General features: G+C 37.8%; 2 protein-coding genes across 5 annotated transcripts; one reads left to right on the top strand and one right to left on the bottom strand.

Annotated features, from left to right (window-relative positions):
• Positions 1 to 45: 45 nt before the first annotated feature.
• Positions 46 to 24,226, bottom strand: LOC139947904 (uncharacterized). 4 transcript variants are annotated; one of them, XM_071945751.1, is made up of 10 exons: positions 23,929 to 24,226; positions 18,673 to 18,881; positions 16,232 to 16,315; positions 15,333 to 15,569; positions 14,415 to 14,593; positions 12,542 to 12,655; positions 11,400 to 11,634; positions 4,724 to 4,755; positions 1,854 to 2,065; positions 46 to 1,577 (listed from the first exon to the last, which is right to left on the bottom strand). In XM_071945751.1, the coding sequence occupies exons 4-10, from the start codon at positions 15,566 to 15,568 to the stop codon at positions 1,251 to 1,253; spliced, it is 1,335 nt and encodes a 444-aa protein (XP_071801852.1). In that variant the 5' UTR covers position 15,569; positions 16,232 to 16,315; positions 18,673 to 18,881; positions 23,929 to 24,226; the 3' UTR covers positions 46 to 1,250. The 4 variants fall into 4 exon arrangements, with proteins under 4 accessions (XP_071801852.1, XP_071801853.1, XP_071801854.1 ...); XM_071945752.1 differs by lacking the exon at positions 16,232 to 16,315; XM_071945753.1 differs by lacking the exon at positions 23,929 to 24,226 and having other exon boundaries at positions 18,673 to 19,018.
• On the top strand, positions 5,134 to 9,917 carry LOC139947905 (uncharacterized). Its single transcript, XM_071945755.1, has 3 exons — positions 5,134 to 5,482; positions 6,220 to 6,336; positions 7,586 to 9,917. Exons 1-3 carry the CDS (start codon positions 5,310 to 5,312, stop codon positions 7,641 to 7,643), a joined length of 348 nt encoding a protein of 115 aa, XP_071801856.1. The 5' UTR covers positions 5,134 to 5,309; the 3' UTR covers positions 7,644 to 9,917.
• Positions 24,227 to 26,025: the final 1,799 nt, after the last annotated feature.

Here is a 26,025-nt window from a genome sequence, read left to right on the forward strand (position 1 = left end):
TGAGTAGGGCATACATTAAACGAATAGTAATAATATGCGGCTCTAATATAGTGCCTAAATACTCACGAGGGCATCGTAAAGCGCTCTCTATTTTTTCTCATGTAATATGCGGAGCTAGATTAAATAAGACCCATGTATTAAAGGGTCTATGTAACTTTTGTAGGACAAAAAACACAATGTCCACAGATTTACACTAAACTTACACAGTTTGAAGATAATGATAGTAGAAAGCTTCCCTGAAAATATTATGTGCTGAGGTGCTGTAGTTTTTGGGAAATGAGTAAAACAATGTCTTGAAAATAATTTTCGTTTCATGAGACAAAAATTATTTTAATCATTTACAAACATATTTTCATGACATTGTTTTACTCATTTTCTCAAAAGTAAAGCATTTCATGGACTAATAATTCAAGAGAAGTCTTTCACCATTACCTTCTGTAAACCCTGTAAGTTATTTGTAAATCTGTGAACTTTTCTTTTGTACCGAAAGTGTATAATGACTTTAAGAAATAAATAACGAAAAAGATCCTGTTCCTCCACTCATATTATTTGTGAATATATTTAGACTACAAAGAGTATGTGTGTAGACTTTGTTATACAATAACTACGGATAGATGTACACAATTAATGTTACAAAAGCATTTTTTGCACAATATTATTAAGTTTTGTCAAATTTTACATAATGTACTCTGAAGTATCCATTTACACTACCCGACTTATATGACCCACGACTAAGACAATAGGAACTGGTCTGTCAATATATATTTATTTTATTAAATAAACAATTTGATAAACAGGGATGATAATAATTATCTGAACCAATATAATAAATCACTAGCTTTAGTTATTTTACCTGCATCATCAGTGAGGGTTGTCCTTAAAGAAACGGGACACTATTGGTAATTGGCATAGACCAGTCTTCTCACTTGGTCTATCTCATATGTATAAAATAACGAACTTGTGTACATTTGAGCTCATGGTCGTCGAAGTTGCGAGATAATAATGAAAGAAAACCCTTATCACACGAAGTTATGTGCTTTCAGATGCTAAAATTCTAAATTTGAGATCTCGAAATCAAATTCATGGAAAATTACTCCTTTCTCGAAAACTAATTTATATCAGAGGGAGCCGTTTCTCATTAATATGTACTATCAAGCTCTCATCACTAGTCGTTACCAAGAACGGATTTATGCCAATAATTATGTCGAGTTATTACCAAGAGTGTCCACTGCCTTTAAACCAGAACCAACTTAAAGTTTTAAAACTTCCAGTAGAGCATCCCTCAGTCTGATGTAATCTTCTTTACAGTTGTACACTTGACTTGAAATTCTGCACCAAAGCCTTTGATTGAAATAAGAGAACACTACAAACACCTGGCTGTGCTTGTAAACATCACTCATTAATCTGTGACAAGTCTCAGTACATGCAGGATAGAGACTCGTCTCTGGAATGGCAACCAATGACATACATGGAGCTCTCATACCAACTGGTATTTGAAGCTTTTCAGCATTCAAAGCTTTTGAAATCATGTCTGCTGCCCAACTTGAAAGTGTCGAGTTGTATGTTACTATTTCCTCCTAAAAAGGCACACACAAAAAAACCAAGTCAGAAACAATTATTATTGATGCACACAGTTTGCTTGACCTATTTTGATAAACCTATAATGACCTTAATGCAAGGTCAAAAGCAACAAGTTTTATTTAAAAGTTTAACCGTACTTTGTTGCAGATATTGACTATTTTATTTGGATTATGTGAGCACACAGTGCTTATCACATCCCAAATTTATGGAAAAATATTCCACTAAACATAATGCACGTCTGCGTAAACAAGTTTGGTGATATCAGTGCTTACCATTCCACCCAGGTCATTGTAGAATTTTATGGCTGTTTCTGCCAAATAGTAAGGAATACAATCTCGTGTGCCTAAAAAGCAGAACCTTTGCATCAAGTTTGAATCAAACTGATGATATGATGTTGTGACTGGGCTAATAACATCCTTGTAGTCTGGCTGAACCCACAAGAAGGCACACCCACGAGGAGTAAATAACCACTTGTGTAGATTACCTGGAGAAAAACCACAAACAAAACAGAAAGTCACTTTAAAACAAGTTAAAGGGCAGCTACATGACTGTATAGTTTAAGTGTAGGGAGCCCAAATGCGCCCTCAGTGTTCATATGTCGAATACAACTTTGTGATTTAGATAATTCATAGTAAAAAGTTAACTTTTGGGTCGCGACCTGTAAAACTCACCCGCTTTTCCTTTTGTAGCTTTGCGCACGAGAGATTTCAAATATATTGTTGGTATGTGTTTCTCTACATATTGTGGGCGCATGGCTCTGACCGAGCTCCAAACAGTTTTTGTAATTTTCTAGCACTGTCTGCGATTACATAATGTTTGTATGTGTTGTTTTAAAATTTTAATCAAAAATACCCCAGACAGTTTCGCTAATCCAATTGGTGGAGGGCACGTAACGTGGGGGTGTTTAAACGGTTGATAATGACCAGCTGGAGCCGTGTATAACTGGTTCGGATAGCATTTGTGCGGGTTAGCCCACAACCTCGTTCCCAGGGGTGATCGATCTCGCCGCGCCATTGACCTTGCGCAATGGTATTTTCGAAAAGGTATATTTTAGCCCATGGATACGAAGATGCATTACTACGCGCACAAACAAATATCCATACCTGTCCCATAAAAATGCACCACACGTACTGAGCTCAATAAGTAAGTCGCAAAACAGAGCTTCCTACTTTATTAAGCCTTTTATTAACTAAAATATGGCATTTAAGAATGGTTATAAAAGAGTAGTGACTCGTTCTTAAACGGCCGTTTAAAACTTTGCAGGGTCGTTGCCGTGCGATGAAGGCCGTCGCCTTCAGCTCGGACCTTTATCGCACGGTCACAACCCTACCGGTTTTAAACGGCCGTTTCAGAACTCATCGCTACCCTTTTTATTCTCTTATTTTAAGCCCTCATTTTTTCCCTAAATTTGTATGGCTGCTATTTGAATCGGGTAAGGTACAACTTGTTTATTTTAGCCTCGTGCGTGTGCTTTAATTTTCTCTACCTTATGGAGACCAAACAAAAAATGGTAAAATAAGATATTTCCATAGGGAAATTCTAAAGACCTGGATGCTCCATAAGGAGTTTTGTGTACAAAGTCTATGGGAAGATCTACAGTACAGGGACAATGGAAAGAAAAAGATGTCTCCACGGGGATGCAAAAAAAGGGAATGTGTGCACATGGGCATGTCTACTATTGATAACCGAAGACTTTAACAAAAGGGATCCGGGAAAAAGTCACACCGGGGACAGTCCTCGGTAGATTTTGTGCTCAAAACCGGGGACGTCTGAAAAATAAACTATGTCCAAACAATGGGAGAACAAAGAGAAGTCCTCGGTCTGAACCATAAACATGCCTGTGTGTGCATGTGTGTGTAACCAGGCTTGTGTTGTGCTGTTAGTCAGTGCGTTGTATCGTCAAGTATAATCATTGTTTTGTATTTTGTATTGGAGAATTAAAACCAGTACAGGAGATCACTTTTCTTTTTTTAGACGTCATGTATGGCTTTTTAAACGTGTAAGACCTAATAACTGCAAAAGAAAAAAAACAGTGTACAAAATTCATCAAAAACTAAATCTGGGATTTTTATTTTATGATTGTTCTACTTTTGAAATACGAATTTGTAGGCCTCGAGTCTGGTCAAATAGACCTATCTGTTTTAACTCGTATTCGCAACACAAGTGCTGCTGGCTGTGGTGTCCCTGCTGGGATGTGAATCAAGAGTCTTCCTAAACAGTTTACATAATTTCCCTGGCAGGTTTGCAATAAGGGAATCAATGTGTGGTGAAGAGGTTTTCAACTAGTGGTTTAAACCCGCCGAGGCCTGGTTCTTGATAATTTTACCGAGACGAAGTCTATTCTTTTCGGTCTAAAAAACAACCCTTTTCGGTAAATAAGTGAAATAAATGCAAACATTATAATTGTTCAATGATTTCTTTCAACACAACACCCCTCCAGCTATGAAATGGTAAGGCCCGTGGGTAATCACCTCCTTATAAGGGGATTGTTGTGCGCGTCGCGCGTATCGCGTGATGTGCCACAACTGTTCCGGCCGTTGCTCTCGACCAATATTAGGGACTTTTCGTTTTCGACGACGGATGGTTCTGCGACGGTTGTTCAGTTAAACGGTGTCGTTTTCAGCACAACGAAGACTCATCCCATGTACAATCGTATAAGTTGAGGGACGACCGTCCTCAAAGCCGACGCATGCGCAGATGACGCCAAATGTCATCTTTGCCGTCGCAGAACCATCCGTCGTCGAAAACGAAAAGTCCCTATTACGAATGAAGAAACTGTCTTATAAGCACAGGTGCAGACACTTTTTACTGGTGTTATATCATCCGTTCAAACACCCCCACGTAATGCTCTCTCGACCAATCAGGATGAGGTATTTATGAATACGAAGTATGTTTGAAACTAAACAGAAAGTAAGACTGAAATTCTGTCGAAAACACTTTAGTGATGTTACACACTTTACAACACAATACAGTATAGTATCATCTATAGTCTGCACCGTTTTCAGTGTTTGTTTATTGCTCAAAATATCTCGAAAGAGAGATCATCTCGCTTTCGGGATCCGATCCTCCTTGGATCCTTGTAGGAGGATCAAGTGTTAACGCGGTGTATGCTGTCCAGTCAGAGAAAAGCACAATAACATACCACAATAGAAGTCCACGCCCAGATCTTCCATATTAAAGACGCTGTATCGTCATACGCACGAACGAAAAATGCTTGCCAAGCATATTTACCTTTGACACAGTGCGACGATAGCTGTTACATTTACCATCCCCGGAGGGCGTAGTCTAAATATAGATACGTGCTATTGCAATGGCATGGGATTATACGCACGATACGTGCTATTGCAATGGCATGAGTTTATACACACGATACGCGCTATTGCAATGGCATGGGTGTATACACACGATACGCGCTATTGCAATGGCATGGATTTATTACACACGTCGATCGTGTTTATCTGTGTCTAGAGCTTTTCGTCGTGTTTTCATGTTTGAGTGTGCGCAACCACCGCACCTTATCCGTAGGGAAAGGACCTGCCGGGTGTATTATGCGTTTTTGACGGCGCATCAAAATGGCCATGAAGAAGAGGTGAGGAACAGGAAAGTTACCTGGGCAGTATCGGAATCTGACAACAAAAGAAGGAAATCTGTGCAAAACAGAGATTATCAGAAGGAAGTACACAGCAGGCTAGGTCAATCCAGCTGATGCGAATGATGAGTTCCAATCAATGCGAGAGCAGTGTAAATTCATTAACTCAAAACTGTCCCAGTTTGTCAAACATCTGATGACAGTCCTGTCCGCGATCTTGTTTACTTACTACACTGTTCATGTTCTAGATCTACCAGTAGACTTCTACTTGTGGTCAAGACCAGAGTTTACGACAAGAATATTCACCAGAAGGTAGGCTATTAAAGTTTTACTCGCATTTTACTCGCTCTCTCCACCTATGTATTAATTTTTGCTTCAGTTCATTGCTTTCGTTAGGTTAGGGGTCCATACTCTCGACAAGCTATGCTTTTTATCGGGCCCCCCTCCACAAGTGACGATATTACGAAAATAATGTTTAAATATTCCTTCATTTTTGTTTTAAAGTGGATTAAAGAATTAATTATAATGAAACGGGCTTCTTATTGATCCTGGGTTTTTTTAAGAAAGAGCTTGGTTTCGGGTTTTTTTATTATATTTTTTTTGTACTAAAGAATATGCCTGCAAAATAGCTGGAAAGGTCTCATTGATTAATTTTGTTTTCATTATAAAAAAATAAAATCTAAATAAACGGTTAATAAGGCCTATGTTTTCACACAGCATGGTCGTCACAGGCATGCAACTGTAACTTAAACAAAAAGGAGGAAATTACAAAATGTCACAAAATTTAGACGATATTTTTCAATTGAAAGTACTGAGAATAAAAAAAAAATTATATCAGCTGATGTAGTTGCATGCCTGACATCAGTGTGAAAACCCTTTTCTCCCTGGCATAGTTTAGGGACCCTCTAAAAAAAAATAAACAATACAACTGAAAATGGAGGGGAAAAACTTGGAAGAATAAATAAATACCTTGTCGTGTAAACAAACGGTATCATAATTTATACTCATGGTCATACCATAAATGTGTTGTGTTTAATTTCACTTTTCAGTGATCAAGATAGTCTACTGGTGTCATCAACGCCAATAAAGAAAACCACAGCAAAGAGACTGTTTGGACCCATGGAGAAAGGAATGTCACTAGACCATGCAGACATTAACTCAGAACGGTTAGTAATAAAGTTGTCAAAGGTACAATCTTTCTAAAGGTTCTATGAAGAAGGGATGGCATTCAAGGACCTTGCAACTTGTCTTGTTTTATATATACTAAGGCTACTTGTGAACTGATCAACCACAACGACCGTGAATGCACAAAATAGATAATGGCCTGACGTTTCAACCCAGTCTAATTTCGAAGGCTAAATGCATACACTGTTAATTTTGTTTCTGAACAGACACAATAATCATAATTTGATGTTTGTTCACAAACGTCACTCATACAGGTTAAACAAGTCTAGTATCAAAACAAAAATAAGCATGACAGGTTGTTTTTGAAAGAACATTTATTGTAACAATTAGGATGCCTTTTATTCCAAATTACGACTAAACAGAAAAACAGTTAAAACTTTTAACTTGCCAATAAATAGACAGAAAATGCCTTGCCTTTATGCACTGCAAAAACTGGGGTGTAAAAAATTAACACCAATGTATTTTCACTTTATTGAGACCCTAAAAATAACCCAAATTAAAGGAACACGTTGCCTTGGATCAGTCGAGTTGTTCTTTGAAAAGTGTAACCGTTTGTAATAAAAAGCATATGGTTAGAAAAATGATTCAAAAGTAGAATACAATGATCCACACAAATTTGCCTCGAAATTGCAAGGTTTTCCTTTTACTTTGCGAATTAACACGGTCGGCCATTTATGGGAGAAATTTGACGCCCACAGATGGCGGACTGTGTTAGTCGATGAGGTAAAAGGATAACCACCCAATTTCGCGTAATACTAGTGTGGATCATTATATTCTACTTTTAAAATATCTTTCTAATCATAATGTATTTTATAACAAACGGTTACAAACACTTTTCAAAGACCAACTCGACCGATCCAAGGGAACAAATGAGTGTTATTTTCATGTTGCTAAACACCCAATGATGTAAACAATAAGTTGTTGTTTGTACATGTATCTTTGTTTGACATTGATCTTGTGTCAATTTTAACACCCAAGTATGTGCGCGTGTATCCTTGAATGTTTCGTAAAAGTAAGCTGTTTCCAAAATCAGTTGTTTTTGTTATATCAACAAACTACACCTCTAGTAACTAAATAAACCTTCCAAAGGATATTCTTAGGAACATACATATTCATTTCAATACATCCTCTTGTAATAAAATTCTTCAATTTTCAAGAGCTCCAGAACACTTTAACTTGTCAAACCAAGGTGTATTTTTCTGATCTCATATTATTATTTCCCTTTCCCAGGTTTCCACAGGTAAAAGAAATGGTCAGCACATCCCAAGCCCAAACCGCAGCCCTATAGCTACATCACAGATTCGATGGAGAGGATTGCAGCTAAAAGATCATAAGGGGGCGGGTACATGGTTATTTATCATAGCATGTCACGTTTTACTTTATCTGATGATAATCCACAACGCATTTCTTTCACCATTGCAAAAGTGCCAGCCCCATCCATAGAAAAACTAGTCTAGGAGAGACTTGATGGGATGAACAAGAAGTAAAGAAATTGGAAATCTCATTCTTTTCACTTTGAAAAACAAAACCACTTGGCGTTACATGGTTTAAAACTATTGCAGGTTAAATATTTTGTAACGTCTGTTTTATAGACACTTTTTGGTAGTTGTCAAAGACCAGTTTTCTCACGTTGAGTATCTCAACATTCATATGCATAAAATGACAAACCTGTGAAAATTTGAACTCAATTGGTCATCAAAGTTGCGGTAAAATAATGGAAGAAAAAAACCCTTGTCACACCAAGTTGTGTGCTTTCATGTCTTGATTTTGAGACCTCAAATTCTAAATCTGAGGTCTCGAAATCACATTTGTGGAAAATTACTTCTTTCTTGGAAACTAAGTTACTTCCGAGGGAGCCGTTTCTCACAATGTTTTACACTATCAACAGCTCTCCATTGCTTGTTACCAAGTTTTTATGCTAACAATTATTTTGAGTAGTTTACCAATAATGATCATCTTGAAGATTGTTCATATCAGCCAAAATCACAACTATCAGTCAAAATTAACTCCCACTTTAATTTCCTAAATACATATGTACCAAGTGGAAGGTCTCATTTCTGACTTGATCATTAAATTTAACAAGTTGAGGTAAAATGACGTGTTCTTGGATCATTTTCTTGTCTTTTGAGTATGTCCTTGTTATGAATGATACACCTTTGAATTAATGTAATTTCTTTATCCATAGTTTGTTTTTATTAATCTTATTCCTCATTTTGGCTTGACCCATATACATTGATGTGTCAATAGCATACTCAGTACTTCCACCAAATTCTGTGAAAAAAAGCAAGCATGTTACTCGGGTGGGATTCAAACCAATGACCTTTGCAATTCTAGAGCCAATTAGACTAGTTTCTATGACACTGCTCTAGAATTGCAAATAATAATAATATAATAACATGCATTTATATAGCGCTTAATACAAAGTTTCTAAGCGTTGCAAGGGTCATGGCTTCGAATACCACCCAAGTAATTTGTCTGTGATGGTTTTTTTTCAAAGAAGTTCCAAAATACAGTGGCTCACACGCATCGGTTTATATGGGTAAAACCACAATAAATATTCATAATCCCTGATGCAAATAAAACATATTCTAAATCTCATATTGTTGTTATACTTAATATTTTTGTGTGTAAAAAAAATTCACTATGTAGAAACCAGCTACATACAGCTGCTTATAACAACCCTCCTATGTCTCGATTGCAAAAATTAATGAGCTGAGCTTATAAATTAGTGTGGAGACACTCATACTAAAATATGCAACAAATAACAAGGGGAACAGATTGTGCGAGTTTTAAAAGTAGTTTGGGTTTGAACAGTGGAAAAGTAATTGGAGTGAGACTTGAACCAGCAATCTTAAGATTAGCGTACATGCACTCTAACAAAATGAGCTAGCCAGCACTATGTTGGCTGTGTCCCTATTAATCAATTTCTGATGACAAATAGGGACACCGCCACCATGGGCTGGATAGCTCAGTTGGTAGAACACTTGTACGTTAATTCAGAGGTCATTGGTTCATGTCTCGCTGCGGTTAATTTCTCTTTTTTCAAACTCAAGCAATTAAAATATTTTAGAACATGCTGAAAAATTGCAATGTTATTTGTAATAAGAGCCTTCGAGGTCTGAACCCAATATAAACACCATTTGGTGCTAGAAACCTATCCCTTATTGATAAAACAAAACACATGGGATGAATCTACGGTTTATAGCACCAAGTCGCCCATGCTGCTAAAAAAAACATGCTGCCTATTATGCTGCATGCTGAAAAACTGTCATTATTGTGGATTTGCTCTGCTGCCAGCATGTCATCCCTGTAATCCATGAGCTGTGTGTGTGTGTGTGTGTGAGGCACCCATTTCACCTTCTAGTGCAAAACTTATTCTCCTCCAGCAGCGTTATATCCCTGCGATTTCTACATCTGCACCATGGCAAAACTTCTTGAGGGGGAGCTTGGGGTTCATGGCTTGTGCTTGTTGGCTGCAGAATGCAATTGACATGCTGCAAGCTGCTGTCTCTACAGCTCTGTGGTTACATTTTCAACCTCCTTGGAAGAGCGTTGAGATATTTCTGAAACGGTAGACACACATTATTGTTATTTACATTCAGGCATATTCATCCTAGGCTGTTTGACAATGTGTTGCTCTTGGGAAAACCAGAGAACTGTGATAAGTGTACGATAGCCTTACACCATGTGAAGATCAGCCCTTCCACTATCTAAACTATTTGTTGATGTTGTTGTTTTCCAAAATTACCAGTATATCATGCCTGCACCTGCTCTAAATGTTTTATTTTATGTATTTATTTTGTATTTGTATATGCCCCTGTAAATATTTCCCTAATTTTTGGTTTGTAATTTTATGGTTTGATTCATAGTGTTTTTATGTGTATAAATATTATTTATTGTTCTACCCCTTGCCTTGCTGTCTTTCTTCATTCAAGTTCAGTTAGTTTTCCATATACGTAAATATTGTTTTATGTTGATGAAATTCATCTATATATTTTCACAGACTGATTCAGGTACATGCAGCTCCTGTAAACCATATATACATATTTTAACTTGTATTTGTACAACAAAATAATAAACATTCAGAATACCTTGATATTGCTTTCTCTTCTTGAATTTGTTTCGCACAGCATCAGATTTGCCTGTTCTCCCCTCGCCTTCAGTTGTTTCTGAATCCGACTCCTGAAAAAATACAGAATTTAATTATAGTGCCCTAACCGTTTGCCATAATAAATTGCTGTAAACAAATTGTTGGGTTTTTGTTGTAACATGTTTTCAGATTTACATTTAACTTACACATTTTGGGTAGTAAAAAGCTTCTCTTAAAATGTCACGCAAAATAATCCATCTCCGTTTTAGCACGCATGTAAAAACGTAATTACCAGTTATGCTATAAATACTAGTATAACTTACTGGTAACATATTTTACATGCTATAATAATTGTTCGTCTCACCAGGGTATCAGCAAGTATAGTATTGTAAGGGTAGCTATCAGTATTTACCGTATAAGTTTAATGTAAATCTGTAGATTATAGATATTTGTGTTTTGTGTCCTGATCCTACAAGTACAATAAGTACTCAAACCGTTTGCCGTTTTCTCGAGAGAAAATGATGAAAATTCACCCGTTTTCCAGAACGGTGAATAATAACGAAAGTGACAATAAACACGATTGGATCGACTTGGATAAAACTGGGGTAACAGTAACACATAAGGCTAAAATAGTGGTAACGCTTACTTTATTATTGAGATCCCTGTTGTTGTTCCTCACTTCCTTCCGGTCCTTATGTTTGTCTTGTGCCACACACACTCGCAAAGCTCGTGGGAAAGCTCCCCGTGTTCCACTGTTTTCTGGCAAGTGTTCTTGCAACAAGCACAGAGTGACGGGCTTACCATGAACACTGTATCATCTCCGATTCCGCCATCTTTGTATTCACGACGAACTAACAGAGGGTGTAAGTCACCCTCGCAGAACAGCGTAAACAACTTTTATGAGCGAGAGGGCGCTATTGCAAAAACTGGTTTTTCTTTGACGATAGGGGGCCTTTAAGAGGGATTTGTCCTGGTGCATGTGCACCATCTACAAGCACCATAACTCCATTCGTATGACACAGTTCTGCAATACGCTTAACTGGCATTTTGATTGCACTGGCACCGGTGATGTGGTCGACCACTGCAAGTTTGATGTCTTTATCAACATTTAAGACCTCAGAGTACAAGTTGATGATGTCATCCTCACTGTCAATAGGAATTGGGATCTCTATAACCACGGTTTCTAAAGCTAATTAGAACAAATATACAAAATCTATGACAACATTTCTACAAACATATTCGGATCTGACAGTAACTTTTAAAAGATTAAATTTAAAACAATATTGCACACTTTAATGGGTGTAATAAATGTATCAAATACAGATCAATAGTTTGGATTTGGTTCCTCTAAACGTAGTAAAAGCTTTACACGGGAGACGATGACCTATGTTTACATTAAATCGCCCTCTGTTGACAAAACACTGTATACGTCATGTTTCGCCGGGCAAAAAAGACGCGTAGTCTTAGTAAGATTGCGTACACTTTCTAGCTGGCTGCCAAAACACAAAGGTTTTGCCCGGCGGTACTATACTATGCGCGCGAATTATGTTATGGTTTTCAAATGACGTCAGAGGTCACATCGTCTATAGTGTCCTGGTTATTGGGCACATAACATTTCTGTAATCTATCTCAGTTCCCTGTGGAGTGTACAGCAATGGGCTGCCATTTTTTCAAACATAATTTCGACCTTTACCCTCGCAAGAACCCATTATTGTATGCCACTGGTAGAAGAAGCTATTTAAAAGTGTCATGACTAGGATTCGAACCCACAACTGGATGACTTAACCACCTAAACTTGAGTTCGATGCTGTAGTGACTATTTTGAAGTTTGTGTTACTTAAATTATTATTTTGTTTAGATGACGAAGGAATAAACTTTAAAAGTAAGTCCTCAAAAGGTCACATCTATCTTTGAAAAGATAAAATGATATCTTAATTGCTTTGGGCAAAAGCAATTAATGGCTCAATAATATTTCCAATTTTGTTAAACACAAGCACACAAAATGTCTCTGGAGGTACTAAAATAAGCACTTTTTAGATATTTAAAAAAGCAGTTATATGTGAAGTGAAGTTAAAAGGCAGCACAAATGATTTTACCTAATCGTTTGGAAACATACTCTACAGTTCTTTTTACAGGTCTGTATGTGTGACTTGTAATCAAGATCTTGTCCCCTCGTTGAAAAGACAGGCTCTTCAATACAACATTGGTACCTGCAAAAAAAAAACATAATATACAAAATGGGTTCTTTATTGTATTTGCCGTTTTTATGTTTTAATCAATTATTTTCAAATTAACTTTATACTATTCAGCTACTGTTTCTAAGAATAATTGTATCATTATATATCTATCACAAGGTCCAATAGAAGCTCATATGAAGAAAAAAAAAACCCAAAAACACAAGGGTGTACATTTTTTCCCCACATTTTCCTTATGCAAGGTTGCCCCAAACAAGCCTAAGAACAACCTTTGGTATAAAAGGGGCTGCACAAAGAAAGACAATAAAGATGAAAATATTAAAACTCAGGGGAGCTAAAGGTACGAATTGATATTCCTCTTAATAAAGTCTAGATTGTTAGGATGGGGGAAACATGCACTATGCAGGCACATTGACCAAAACCAACAGCGGACGAGCCACCAAGTACAGTTCAAAAAGATACGTGGAATCAAGCTGTTGTGACACTTTGATCTACATCTGAGCAAAGCAAGAGTGTATGGATAAGAAGTTGCAGGAAACCTGGTTTCACGCTCAAACATCCCGATATGAGGAACTACGATGGACACACTAGCACGTTAAAATAAAAAATTTATGTATAGGTTGGCTTCAAACCTACGAAAGGAAAGATAAATGTGACGTTAATCCCAATGACAGGCAGAAGCTCCAGCCCATTGTGACCACAGAACTCCAGCTGCACCAACAGTACCCACAAATGCAAAACAAATTGTTAAAGGCCTGAGACGTTTACCGCTGTAAAGTCAGAAGCGCACAGAAAAAAGCAGTCATCCATTGTTTGTTGTGCTTTCTGCCTCCCCCTCTCTCTCTCTCATTGCATTTCGTTTCACCTGACTGCTTCTATCTAACTAGGTATACCTTTTTTATGCGCGGTGTGTTGTCTTTATAACCTTCGAGAAAGAATTAGCTAGTGTTGAAATATCATTACCTAGTTTGTTGCATCAATTGTTTTGGGGGCTTTGGGTTTTCTAAATTAAAAATGTTAAAGTCATCTGGAATGCTCAAAGCAAAAACAAAGACAGCAACTCGCCTAATTCTACACGTTCGTCAAAATAAACAGTTAAATAACAGAACTTCCAACTACTCATAAAAAAAATTAAAACATTTAGGTCAGGGCGACATTTAGGTACAACTTTGGGGCTACATTTAGGTCAGGGCGTAATTAAGTTACAATTTTGGGGCAACATTTGGGTCAGGGCGACATTTAGGTTGAACTTTGGGGCTACATTTAGGTCAGGGCGTAATTAAGTTACAATTTTGGGGCTACATTTAGGTCAGGGCGACATTTAGGTACAACTTTGGTCCTACATTTAGGTCAGGGCGACATTTAGATACAACTTTGGTCCTACATTTAGGTTAGGGCGACATTTAGGCACGTTCAGGGCGACACTTAGGGTCATGTCGACATTTCAACTTTGAGCCTACGTTTAGGTCAGGGCGGCCTTTAGGTACAACTTTGGGCCTACATTAGCCGAGGGCGATGTTTAGGTAAAACTTTTGGCCTACATTTAGGCCAGGGCGACATTTAGGTACAACTTTAAGTTTTAAGATTGAAAGCTATTATGTAAGGATGAATGAAACATTTGTAGAATTGATACAAATCTGAGAGCTGATAGTATGATGCTGCAGCAGATTTATAAAGCAGAAGTATAAAAAGCTTAGTAAACCTTGAAAAGGTCTAACAAGTCATGTTGATAGTATTATGCAAAATAAAAAGTAACTATAGTAAGGACCCTCACCTGTTGTTACATTTTCAACCAGAACCAAGTCTTGTCGTTTGGAACATACAAAGGCAGCCACTGCATCAACTCCATCAGCATACATGTTGGTGTTATGCGCTTCCTCATGTGGAAACAAATATGGATCATATTGATTTCTATACCATAGTTCAGGATTTCTCTCACGCTTCTCCATCAACCTAAAATGAAGAAAGATGTGATCATCATAAGGACATTAAGTGATTGCTACTGGGTTTGTGTAGAAAGGAGTTCAAACTCAGCAATTGAAAGCTTCAATTAAGAGGGCCTGCCCTGTCTCATTAAAGGCAGTGGAAACTACTGCCAATTACTCAAAATAATTATTCGCATAAAAACTTACTTGATAACGAGTGAAGGGGAGAGGCTGGTAGTATAATACATTGTGTGAAGCGTCTCCCTCTGAAGTTGAGTAGTTTTCGAGAAAGAAGTAATTTTCCACGAATTTGATTTCAGACCTCAGATTTAGAATTTACTGTCTTGAAATCAAGCATCTGAAAGCACACAACTTCGTGTGACAAGGGTGTTTTTTCTTTCATTATTATCTCGCAGCTTCGATGAGCGAAATAGCTCAAATTTTCACAGATTTGTTATTACATGCATATCTTGTGATACAGCAAGTGAGTCTATTAACCAATAGTGTCTAGTGTCTTTAAACTTAAAAACTCACCCCTCACTCACGGTTTATTCAATCAGGGTTCCGGTTAAAATACAACCTTATTGTAAATTAATTTGCTTGAGTGTACAAGTTGGTTGTGCGGGTAGAGTGGATTCAATAGGTTAATTTTTATCAAGGCATGCTTGGGGATCGGATAATGGCACCTTGACTATGATACACCCATTGGCACAAAGACACCCATCTGCTGAAAGTTTCATGCCAGATATAGTGCAGGGTCAACCAACCTCTGTTGTTTCTCAAGAACTGGGCGTGGCACCGCTCCAAAGGACCCATTATTACACTGATAGACGTTTGCATCAATACAGAAATGTTGCTTCTTCAACTCATGACCAAATGTTGCCCTTGTTGACTGTTTCTGGGATGTGGATGACCAACGATGATACTGACGAAGTATCCACATAATACAAATAGCTGAAACTACGGCAAAAGCCACTGACGATTCAAACTCTATTGACCTCATTCTGCACTCGGAAATAGAAAAAATTACAATTCAAGCTGTTGTATAACAATGAAAGTTTCAATGTTTATACTTGTGTTTCGCCAAAAACACAATAGACAGAATGACAGAAAGTAAAACTTTCATTATCAGACAGAAAATCAATCAGCATTTCAACTCGTCAGTGTTGAATATTACAAACAAAATGCCGAAAAAATTTTACAATTTAATCTAAATGAAATTACTTTGCAATAAAAAAGTACATTGCAATAAAAAAGTACATTACAAAAAAGTGCAGTTGTCCATAAAAACAAGAAATAAGTGAAGAACACAGCAGTAATTAATACTTTTATTAAAACTAATTTAAATTAAAATTTTAATTAAAACTAGACATAATTGCATTTGTGCACAAATGCAGAGCTGTTTCGTTAATTTGAAATTCTCTTTGCATAAAAGTAGTTATGACCATACCAGCCTATTTAAAAAAGTAATTTGGATTATACCATGTTCGGATAGCATTTTATGAATTAAAGGTGCAAAAATGGAAAAGATCAATTAAAATCATGTGATGACGTCATAATGACGTCATTTTACGTTTCACAAGAACTTGTCAATATCCAACAACCTACCAAGTTTCAACATTATCGCATAGTTACTTAGGGAGTTATATTAGTTCAAAAAGTGCACCTTTAAGGCCGCGTCACGTGACCCCCGATGACGTCATTGATCTGAAACTTCACACATATGATGGCTGCCTGACAGTAAACGTGTCTGTAAAATTTAAAGTGATTACCAGAAACTTCACCACAGACATCTTCAAAAAGTCCATTTTGAAGAGTTTTCAACCTGCCGCTAGAGGGCGCTATTGCAATTTGTGACGTCATCAATATTTTTTTAACTGCCCACTAGACACTTACGTCATTGGAAAGCAACTTCATAACCTTTACCACTTTTGAGTTACAGTAGGGCACTTCCGTTTTGGCCCGTTTCGACCGGAAGTAGAGGTCGTGTGAGGTCACGCACACGAAACAAAATTAATTTATCCCTACCCAATCCCGCAAACAGAAACCTACAAACTCATGACTTGGTCCGTACATGTACTTTGCAATTGTGTTTACTCTACGCATTACAGGCAAAGTCTGCCTCGATTGACGTCATGAACAGCACCCTCTCGGGTCGGGATCTACTCTTAAATTTGTAAATAACATAAGAACTGATTTTTTAAAACCTTAGTTAACTGTTTATTCACATTCCATCAAAACACATAATTAGTGACAAAAGCTTTATTTTGAAAAAAACCACTTCCAGGTGACTTTAAATTGGCTGCTCATTTTCCGAAACTGACCGAGATAACCTGTACAATTTCCAATTGTATTCTCCAAAATGATTACTGCCTCTGTCCCTCCAAATACAAGCCTCACCCCACATTACATGTCGCTTCACCATAAAAAAACTACAGTATAACATCAAGTACATTCACCAGTATACTATAGGAGAACTTAGCTGGAAACCACTAGAATTTAGAAGGAAAGCTAGAAAGCTATAATAATTTAGTTGAAAACCCTCTTCAAGACTTTGCACAACATTCCACTCGACCCTCCAGAAAACACAATCTTCAATTCCATCAAATTCGTCACATAACCAAAATCTACGGCAGCAGTTTTCTTCCGGCCACCTTCAAAGACTGGAAGCATTACCCGGTAGTGTGATTTCTAGCAACTCATTATACATCTTCAAAGACACTCTCACTTAGCACTTCAATAAAGTAAGCCATCCCATCCACACAATGCGCAAAGATGGTGTGACGAGCTCATAAAGTTTAAACACGTTGTTGCAATAAAATTGACGAAGAAAGCTGCTTGTGTATCAATAACGTGTAATATTCAACAACTGTGTGTGATCCTTATAACGGCTTAAACTTGATAAAATACGGGAATCTGGAGAGTAAACTTTAACGCTGAAAACTTTACAAACTCGTGTGTAAAAGTGGCTAGTCTTGAACTCAAGGCGCACAACCGCAAAACTTCACACAACTTAGGAAACTATGTAAACAACATGTCATGTCATGACAGATGGTGTGATGTGTCTTAAGACATTTTTTTGCCGGCTCAGCTATACAGATACAGATACAGATACATTTCGCAACATTTGTATATAACTAGAATTATCATCATCTATAGTGGTTTAAATACTAGAGGAAGGTCGTTACACCTGACGGCACAACAACGTAGCTGATTAGACGTGAAATTATATTGTGATCTCCCTGGTGCCCACTTGATTGCCCGAACCACAATACCACCCGATATTCTTCCTACTCAACGGAGATCTGATAAGGCTCTTGTTAGTTTGACTGACTTTCGGAAAATAATCACAATAGTTGAACTTACAATTCCATTTGAAAAAAATATTACAAATTAAGCCTATATTCTAAAACAAGGTTTCTGATCTCGAGGCTCAAGGTTTCACAACTCACGTCAAGACAATCTGAAATCGATGTTCACTCTTATTGTCGGCTGGTATTAGAAGGCAATGAAGAGAAAGTCCAGACAACGAACATGTGACATACATGAGTTAACAAAAAAATAGTTTGTTAACTTGCATACGGCATTATTTAAGCTGTTTATTTGTTAATAGCTTTTTATTTTGAAAAATATACCTAAGACGCGAAGGAAAATTACCACCAGCATACCAATTCATCAAGCTAATAAATTGTTTTTTTTTTCGATACTGAAAACCCCCAAGAACCCAAGAATATCTAGGTCTGTTGTTTCTAATTTTTTAATTTTTCATCTATTAGTGTGTGTTATTATTGTAGAACCCCTTCTCTTTTCGATAAAGGGCTCTTTTACATGCGTTATACAACACATGGGATCAACGGCTTTACGTCCCATCCGAAGGACGAAGCAATGTTTAAGTGTCTTGCTTTAAGCACACGAGTGTCATGACTGGGGATTCGAACCCACCCCATGCTGGAGAAACACCAGTGTTTGAATTCGGTGCTGTTATCCGCTCGGCCACGACACTTTCACATTATATCATGCGGAAGTTTGACGCAGAATGCTTCCTATTTTTTTACATTGGTGATTATTTGCAATTTTTATCTAAAGATTTGAGACTAGCATACTCACCTGAAACATGGAAACTAGCTGTTGCAGGCTCAGCTTGGTACATGGACGTCAGTAGTTTTGTGACTCGGTGTGTGTGCCGTGCAAATGATATTGCATGCGATGCCGTGTGGTTAACACAACTCAAAATCAATCAGTCAAGGTCGCCTTAGTAATAAATAATAGTTCAGAAATACCTGGGACAGTTTCTCAATTTTGATTGGTTGAGAGGACTGTCACGAGGGGGTGAAATAGAAAAAGTCACAATTCAAGCTGTTGTATAACAATGCAAATTTTATACTGTACAAATGTATGTCTCTCTCACTTGCAAAAGGTGGCTAAAACAATTGTTTTAGACATTTAGAAAATCCTCTATGTATTCAACCTTGCATAACGAGAACAACACAGCATTCCAAAACGTAAAGCAGGACAAGCCATTCACATCATGACAGCAACACTCAAATTCAAGAGTTGATCACTAGAAGAAGCCAACCACCAGAATAAGGTTACCAGCTAAAATACCATGATACTTGTTCAATTTGTGACCGGTATCCTGCCGGTATCCTGCTTATTTTAACTAAGCAATATTTTCTGCTTTAGCAGCTCTATGACAAGACGGACTACAACTCCAAGGTCAATGGTGTCAAAACTTTAGTAACATTTTAGGGGGGGGGGGGGGTCATAGGGGGGTGAACAATTTTTCTCGAGGGGAACTTATGGGCAATACAAACTAAAGTTTGCATTTGAATTTCTCTCAAAAAAAATAAGACCCTTTTCAGCGCTGCTGTTATGCCAATTTTACTATTCTAAAAGATAATCTGATTGGAGTAGGCCTATTACAAACAAGTTAAATTTTCTGTGAATAAAGGAAAAAAATAGCCTTTAAAACAATAAATTTGCAATATGGGATACAAAAATTGTAATTTACTCAAGTAATTTTTTTTAATGAAAAGTTCAGATTGAGAAGCACCCTGCATCACGGTTGTTTTTGCAAGTTTTGAGTGACGGCTATTTTGGATTCAAGGGTTCCATGGGCCTGCTTAAGGTTGGCTCACATAGTAGCGGCAAAGACCAAACGGAAGGTGACGAACGTGAACATCCATAAAACATTGGCGGCAAAGCGACGGCAAATGGTGTAAACCAAAATTCGCTGTCGGGTGGGAACGACCTTCAGCGACTGCACGACGGCAAGGGACGAACGGCTGCGACAGGGAACGGAGTCTTGCGACCAACATCGGACGTTGTCTGAGCGGCGAGTGACGGTGTCTCGACGGAGCCCGGTAACGAAGAACGATGCCAGACGGCTGGCAGCAGATTGACTGATGGCAAGGAACGGCGGCTGACGGTGGGTTGCGGCGACGATGACGTGACTCAGCGGCCGACCAAAGCCTGCCGACCAAAATGTATAAAATAAAAAGGCGGACACCAGAGTGTGGATTCGACTCCTGGGCCCAATTTCATAGAGCTGCTTAACGGTCGATTGTTTGCTTAACGGGCACACCTAGCAAATTGTTCATTTCATAGCCTTGGTTAAGCAAGGTTTTTTTGCTTAAAGCGGCAAGCAATCAAGCAAGCAAAAAGGGTCCTTGAAGCCCCAGTTTTCTGCTTAAGCACACTGTTGAAGCACAGGGTCCAATTTCATAGAGCTGCTTTTGTGGTTAACGGACGCACCAGGCAAATTGTTCAATTCATAGCCTTGCTAAAGCAAGGTTTTTTGCTTAAAGCGGTAAGTAAACAAAAAGAGTCCTTAAAGCCTTTATTTTTTGCTAAAGGACCCTGTTTGAGCATAGTGCAACATCATTGCAATACATTGTTTGTGTTGCGGCGCATCTGTGTGTATTTTACGTGCTCAAATGTTGCGCGCGCAGTTTGTGCACGTGCTTAATAGGGTGGCGCCCGTGAAATAGGGGTGCGTTTTTAAAAATAAATAAAGCACTTGAAGGAAAAAAGGTGAGAAAATTAATAAAATAAATTAAAGGGAAGAATCGTTCATCAAAGTTTACCTTCTTAAAATATGAAACTACCCACGAGTCTAATCAAAGAATACTGACAGTTAAACTAATTACTTTTGGTACAAAATAAAGAGTACTTTACTCATTAGGAATGTTGGAACAACATACTATCAAAATATAGTTGTGCCTGTACAACAGGAAATAATGAGAAATGCACCAGATACATGTAAATGAGCGACGAATGATGTACCCATACAGCTGTAGGCTATTTGTAATGTATTGACTAGAGCACAAAGTGCACACATTATGTGAAGCATCCCACCAGCTAGACTTGACTCAAGTCCCTAAGCATATCTGCAGTCTGAGTTCCGAGAATGGGACTTGAAGGGGCTGTTTCTTACTTCTGCACATTGTTAATGCAAAATCTCCCCAAACAGGGAGATGTACAAACCAAAAGGGAGCGTGGAAGCGCTGCCCCGGTGGTAAAGTATTCAATATACTCTGTGACGTCACCTACAGCGCAAGACATTGTAAGTTCACACGTCTAGATGTGGCGTGCGCGTGGGGCAGGCAAACTCACCAGCAGGCAAGGCGCGTGGGTGTTATAAGTCATTGAATTGCACTTGCCAGATATGTGAAGTTAACATTTGGCAAACAATACCGACCCAAGTGTATGTTACAACGTACAACCATAAGTTCAAATGAACGCTCAGTGCTTTTTTGTGATAAAAGTAGTTATGAAAAATGTATCTAATTCCTTCACTTTGTACTTAACCCCCACAAATAACGAATGAAAGAGTCTTCTTTTTGAAAGCGTTTGATTGGATAACACGTATCACGCAGCAATGATTACATAAGCATTTGTGAAATGTATATATCAGGAAACTGCGGAATCTTCAGATCCCGCGGCACGGCACAGGTTGGGGGACTTATCTGACATTAGACGTTGGGACTAAAAATAGGGCTCCGACGGGATTGGGACTTGAGTCAAGTTTATCTACAAGCAGACATGTGTGAGGCTTTTGTGTGGCTGATTTTTCACAGGGCTTTGTGTATGCATTTGCATATATACGGGTTCACATTATGCACAGAAACGTCTGCAGAGCCTGATTATGCATTTATTTATTTAGATCCTCTAACGCACTGATACCAATAATCATACAACAGTCATATACAAAATCCAAGCTATTATAGTAGGTTTTGTAAACAAACGTGGATGCATCCACACTGCTTCAACACGGAGGGCAAGTTTAAAGTGCTTTAGTCAATACATATAGCTCTATAGCTGTACCTACGTAACTAACAATCTTCCTAAATCATCTCAAATCCAGTCATAATAAGCTGCGCCAATAAAGTATCTAAACACTTACAAATAGTCAGATTTATCGGAACCTGAATTAGTATGCCAAAGAATAATTATTCATTTCTATTCACCGTTAATTTCTGCACATTTTGACACATCTTGTGTTGCGCTATGATGTTGTTTGGTGGATTTATGGACACTTGAGTGGCTTAAGGTCGAATTTCAAAAGTTGCAAAAGCCCCTATTCACCCCAATTCGATCCAGAAGGGAACTCACACAAGCCTCACACACAGACAAAATCAAGACAAAAGACACATACTCGTTTCGTTTACTTGACCATGAAATTTATGGCCGTATCTTTAACTCTAAAACTGCTGATATCCTGTCCTCAATACTTGGTGTGTCCTCCATCACTGTTAACGGCAATGAGTCGTCTTCTCATACTCCAAACGAGACATCTGATCTGTCCCTTGTCAATCCCCTGCCATTTCCTGATCAGGATGCGTCGCAATCCCTCGAGAGTGGTGTCAGGCTTGATGGACTTGTTCACTTTCTTCTGCTGCAGAAGTCACACTCGGGCGGCCACTCCTTGGCAGGTTGTCCACATTTCCCTGAGCTTGGTAGCCATTCCACCATTTTACTGACTGTCGCTGGTGACGTTCCAACTTGATGAGCTGCAGCTCGAATCGACATACCGGCTTCTATCAACCAACGATCCGTTCTCTTTCCCGTTTGGTCAGTTGAGCCATCTTTCCTGTTATCTTGAAACACCTTTCCCTGTCTTACCATAATCAGGGATTCTGGCTCTTAACCCATTTTGTTGTATGCCTCCCATCTTTGACCCCTTTGCTTGGTTACTGACAATTATTGCTGATGTTCATCGCAACCGATTTATCCAAAACGTGACAAACAAATCATTTATAAAGGGCGGGCAAAAGAAACGCTGATCTTACTCGTCACAATACAACGATTTAGCTTGAATAGGGGCTTTTGCAACTTTTGAAATTCGACCTTAAGCCACTCAAGTGCCCATAAATCCACCAAACAACATCGTAGCGCAACATAAGATGTGTCAAAATGTGCAGAAATTAACGGTGAATAGAAATGAATAATTATTTTTTGGCATACTATTTCAGGTTCCGATATATCTGACCATTTGTAAGTGTTTAGATACTTTATTGGCGCAGTTTAGTTCAATGTGTATTCTGCTGATAGAAGTAATATTACATGTCAGGTATTAATCTTGATGCAAGATGTTACTCGTGATCAAAGTGCTGTTTATTTATACTGCTCTGATCACAAATATTACAAATTAAGCCTATATCCTAAAACAAGGTTTCTGGTCTCGAGGATCAAGGTTTCACAACTCACGTCAAGACAATCTGAAATCGATGTTCACTCTTATTGTCGGCTGGTATTAAAAGGCAATGAAGAGAAAGTCCAGACAACGAACATGTGACATACATGAGTTAACAAAAAATAGTTTGTTAACTTGCATACGGCATTATTTAAGCTGTTTATTTGTTAATAGCTTTTTATTTTGAAAAATATACCTAAGACGCGAAGGAAAATTACCACCAGCATACCAATTCATCAAGCTAATAAATTGGTTTTTTTTTCGATACTGAAAACCCCCAAGAACCCAAGAACATCTAGGTCTGTTGTTTCTAATTTTTTAATTTTTCATCTATTAGTGTGTGTTATTATTGTAGAACCCCTTCTCTTTTCGATAAAGGGCTCTTTTACATGCGTTATACAACACATGGGATCAACGGCTTTACGTCCCATGCGAAGGACGAAGCAATGTTTAAGTATCTTGCTTTAAGCACACGAGTGTCATGACTGGGGATTCGAACCCACCCTATGCTGGAGAAACACCACTGTTTGAATTCGGTGCTGTTATCCGCTCGGCCATGACACTTTCACATTATATCATGCGGAAGTTTGACGCAGAATGCTTCCTATTTTTTGACATCGGTGATTATTTGCAATTTTTATCTAAAGATTTGAGACTAGCATACTCACCTGAAACATGGAAACTAGCTGTTGCAGGCTCAGCTTGATACATGGACGTCAGTAGTTTTGTGACTCGGTGTGTGTGCCGTGCAAATGATATTTTATTGCATGCGATGCCGTGTGGTTAACACAACTCAAAATCAATCAGTCAAGGACAGTTTCTCAATTTTGATTGGTTGAGAGGACTGTCACGAGGGGGTGAAATAGAAAAAGTCACAATTCAAGCTGTTGTATAACAATGCAAATTTTATACTGTACAAATGTATGTCTCTCTCACTTGCAAAAGGTGGCTAAAACAATTGTTTTAGACATTTAGAAAATCCTCTATAGTAGTATGAGAGGCGTATATGACCTCCTTTTTGAGAGGAGGGTCATGACCCTCAGTCATGAGGGTCTTCGATCCACTCTAGCAGACTTTGGACTGGGTTTCTCGATTGCTGTGTGAGGGGTGTACTCGTCTAAAAAATTCTTTTGTTTTATATTAATAAAGAAAAGAAAGAAAACAGTTTATTTTTTTTTTTTATTTGTTTGCCTGTTTGTTTGTTTGGTTATTCTTGATTTGTTTTTAATTTGTATCAACTAGCATGGTGAGACAAAGGAAATTAAAAAGATATTTCTCGATGCAAACAACCGTCGTTAGTAACTCATCCCTTCAAGAGTGTGCGAGGCCAGTAATGTTGATGTCGTCTACCAAGTTTTGATCGTATCGTGTCTGAACCTGCTCTAAATGTTCGTTTGTTGTTGTTTGTATTGTTTTCAGCTAACAATGGTTGAAAGAAGTACATGGGTCATTTCTCGATTTAGATGACTCGTTTAAGAATCACCCCTCGGTCAAGAGTGACGTGTTCGCCAGTTCTTTTGATCGTGTTCGAACTTGCTCTCAGTTGCCGGACCGACGACCGAGCGGAAGGCCCAATTAATCGTACGTGACGTATATTCTGTATTGCGGTGGATTAATTGTTTCCTTTTTTCAAAAATAAACAGTTCTGTTGGAATGCCGCTACAAACCATTATTTGATTATCAAATGTATACGTCTAATAATTGTTATTTTTGTTTACTCTTTGTAATATATGCATCCACAATTCGGCTTTTTGACAACAATGTTTGCATTTTTAACGAACCAAAAATGAGAATAATAATTCACCCTTGTTTTGTTTTTTTAGGTTTTAAATATTGTATACATTTATTAGAGTAATAGTATCATAATTGAATATAATTATATAAAAAATAAAATATACGAAAAAGAGGTGCTGAACCAATCTAGCTTTGCATCCAAAGACCGACGCAATTATAGTAGTAACATCCAACAATTTGAAACTTTTAATGACAACACCGGTGATCTACACTAATTTTTAACAGTACGAGTACAAATTGGTACAACCACGTCCTATTTTGGTTAATTAAATTGGTTAATGACCACAGATCTATTCTCATTTACTTAAAACAATACACACACGTAAAGGTGTGACGGTCCTCGTCTATTTTGGAACATTCAACATAGCATTGAAAACCAATATGCTTACTTCTACGCTACATCGATACGACGGCAAAGTGTTTGTATCCAACTGAACCCAAATTAAATTAGTTTTAATATATTGTGACCGGTTTAAATGAAAGATTTTAAAGTGGAAACATATCTTAGTTCTCTGGCCTCTGGGCTTTATTCATAATCTGTCGGAGAAGAACAAGAAGTTGACAGTTGTTATTCTCCCGACATCAAAGTATAGAATCCAATAATATTAAATGAGAAACAATAACATGGCAATAAAATAAACGTTAATATATACAGTGCTTATGCCTACGAGTTATTCAAAGAATAAGGCAACTATAAATCCACAAACGGGGCGGGTTTCTCTCAGCCCCGGAATTAAACAATTAGAAAAAGACACATCGCTAGAAAATATACATTAATGTCTAAGCGATTACTAACTAAGGCCATCCAATAACGATTGTAGTTGGATGGCATCATTAAAGAAAGAAATAACACAAAACAGTATTTCCTCTGGCAGGTTCCCGCCAAAACCTTTATGGCGTCCGCCATCTTGGAAAAGCCCAAATATTCAATTAAATAAACCTTGCAAACTGTGCAAATATACCTAAAGAAA

The sequence above is a fragment of the Asterias amurensis genome, chromosome 15 (genome assembly GCF_032118995.1).
Source record: "Asterias amurensis chromosome 15, ASM3211899v1".
Taxonomy (NCBI): Eukaryota; Metazoa; Echinodermata; class Asteroidea; order Forcipulatida; family Asteriidae; genus Asterias; species Asterias amurensis.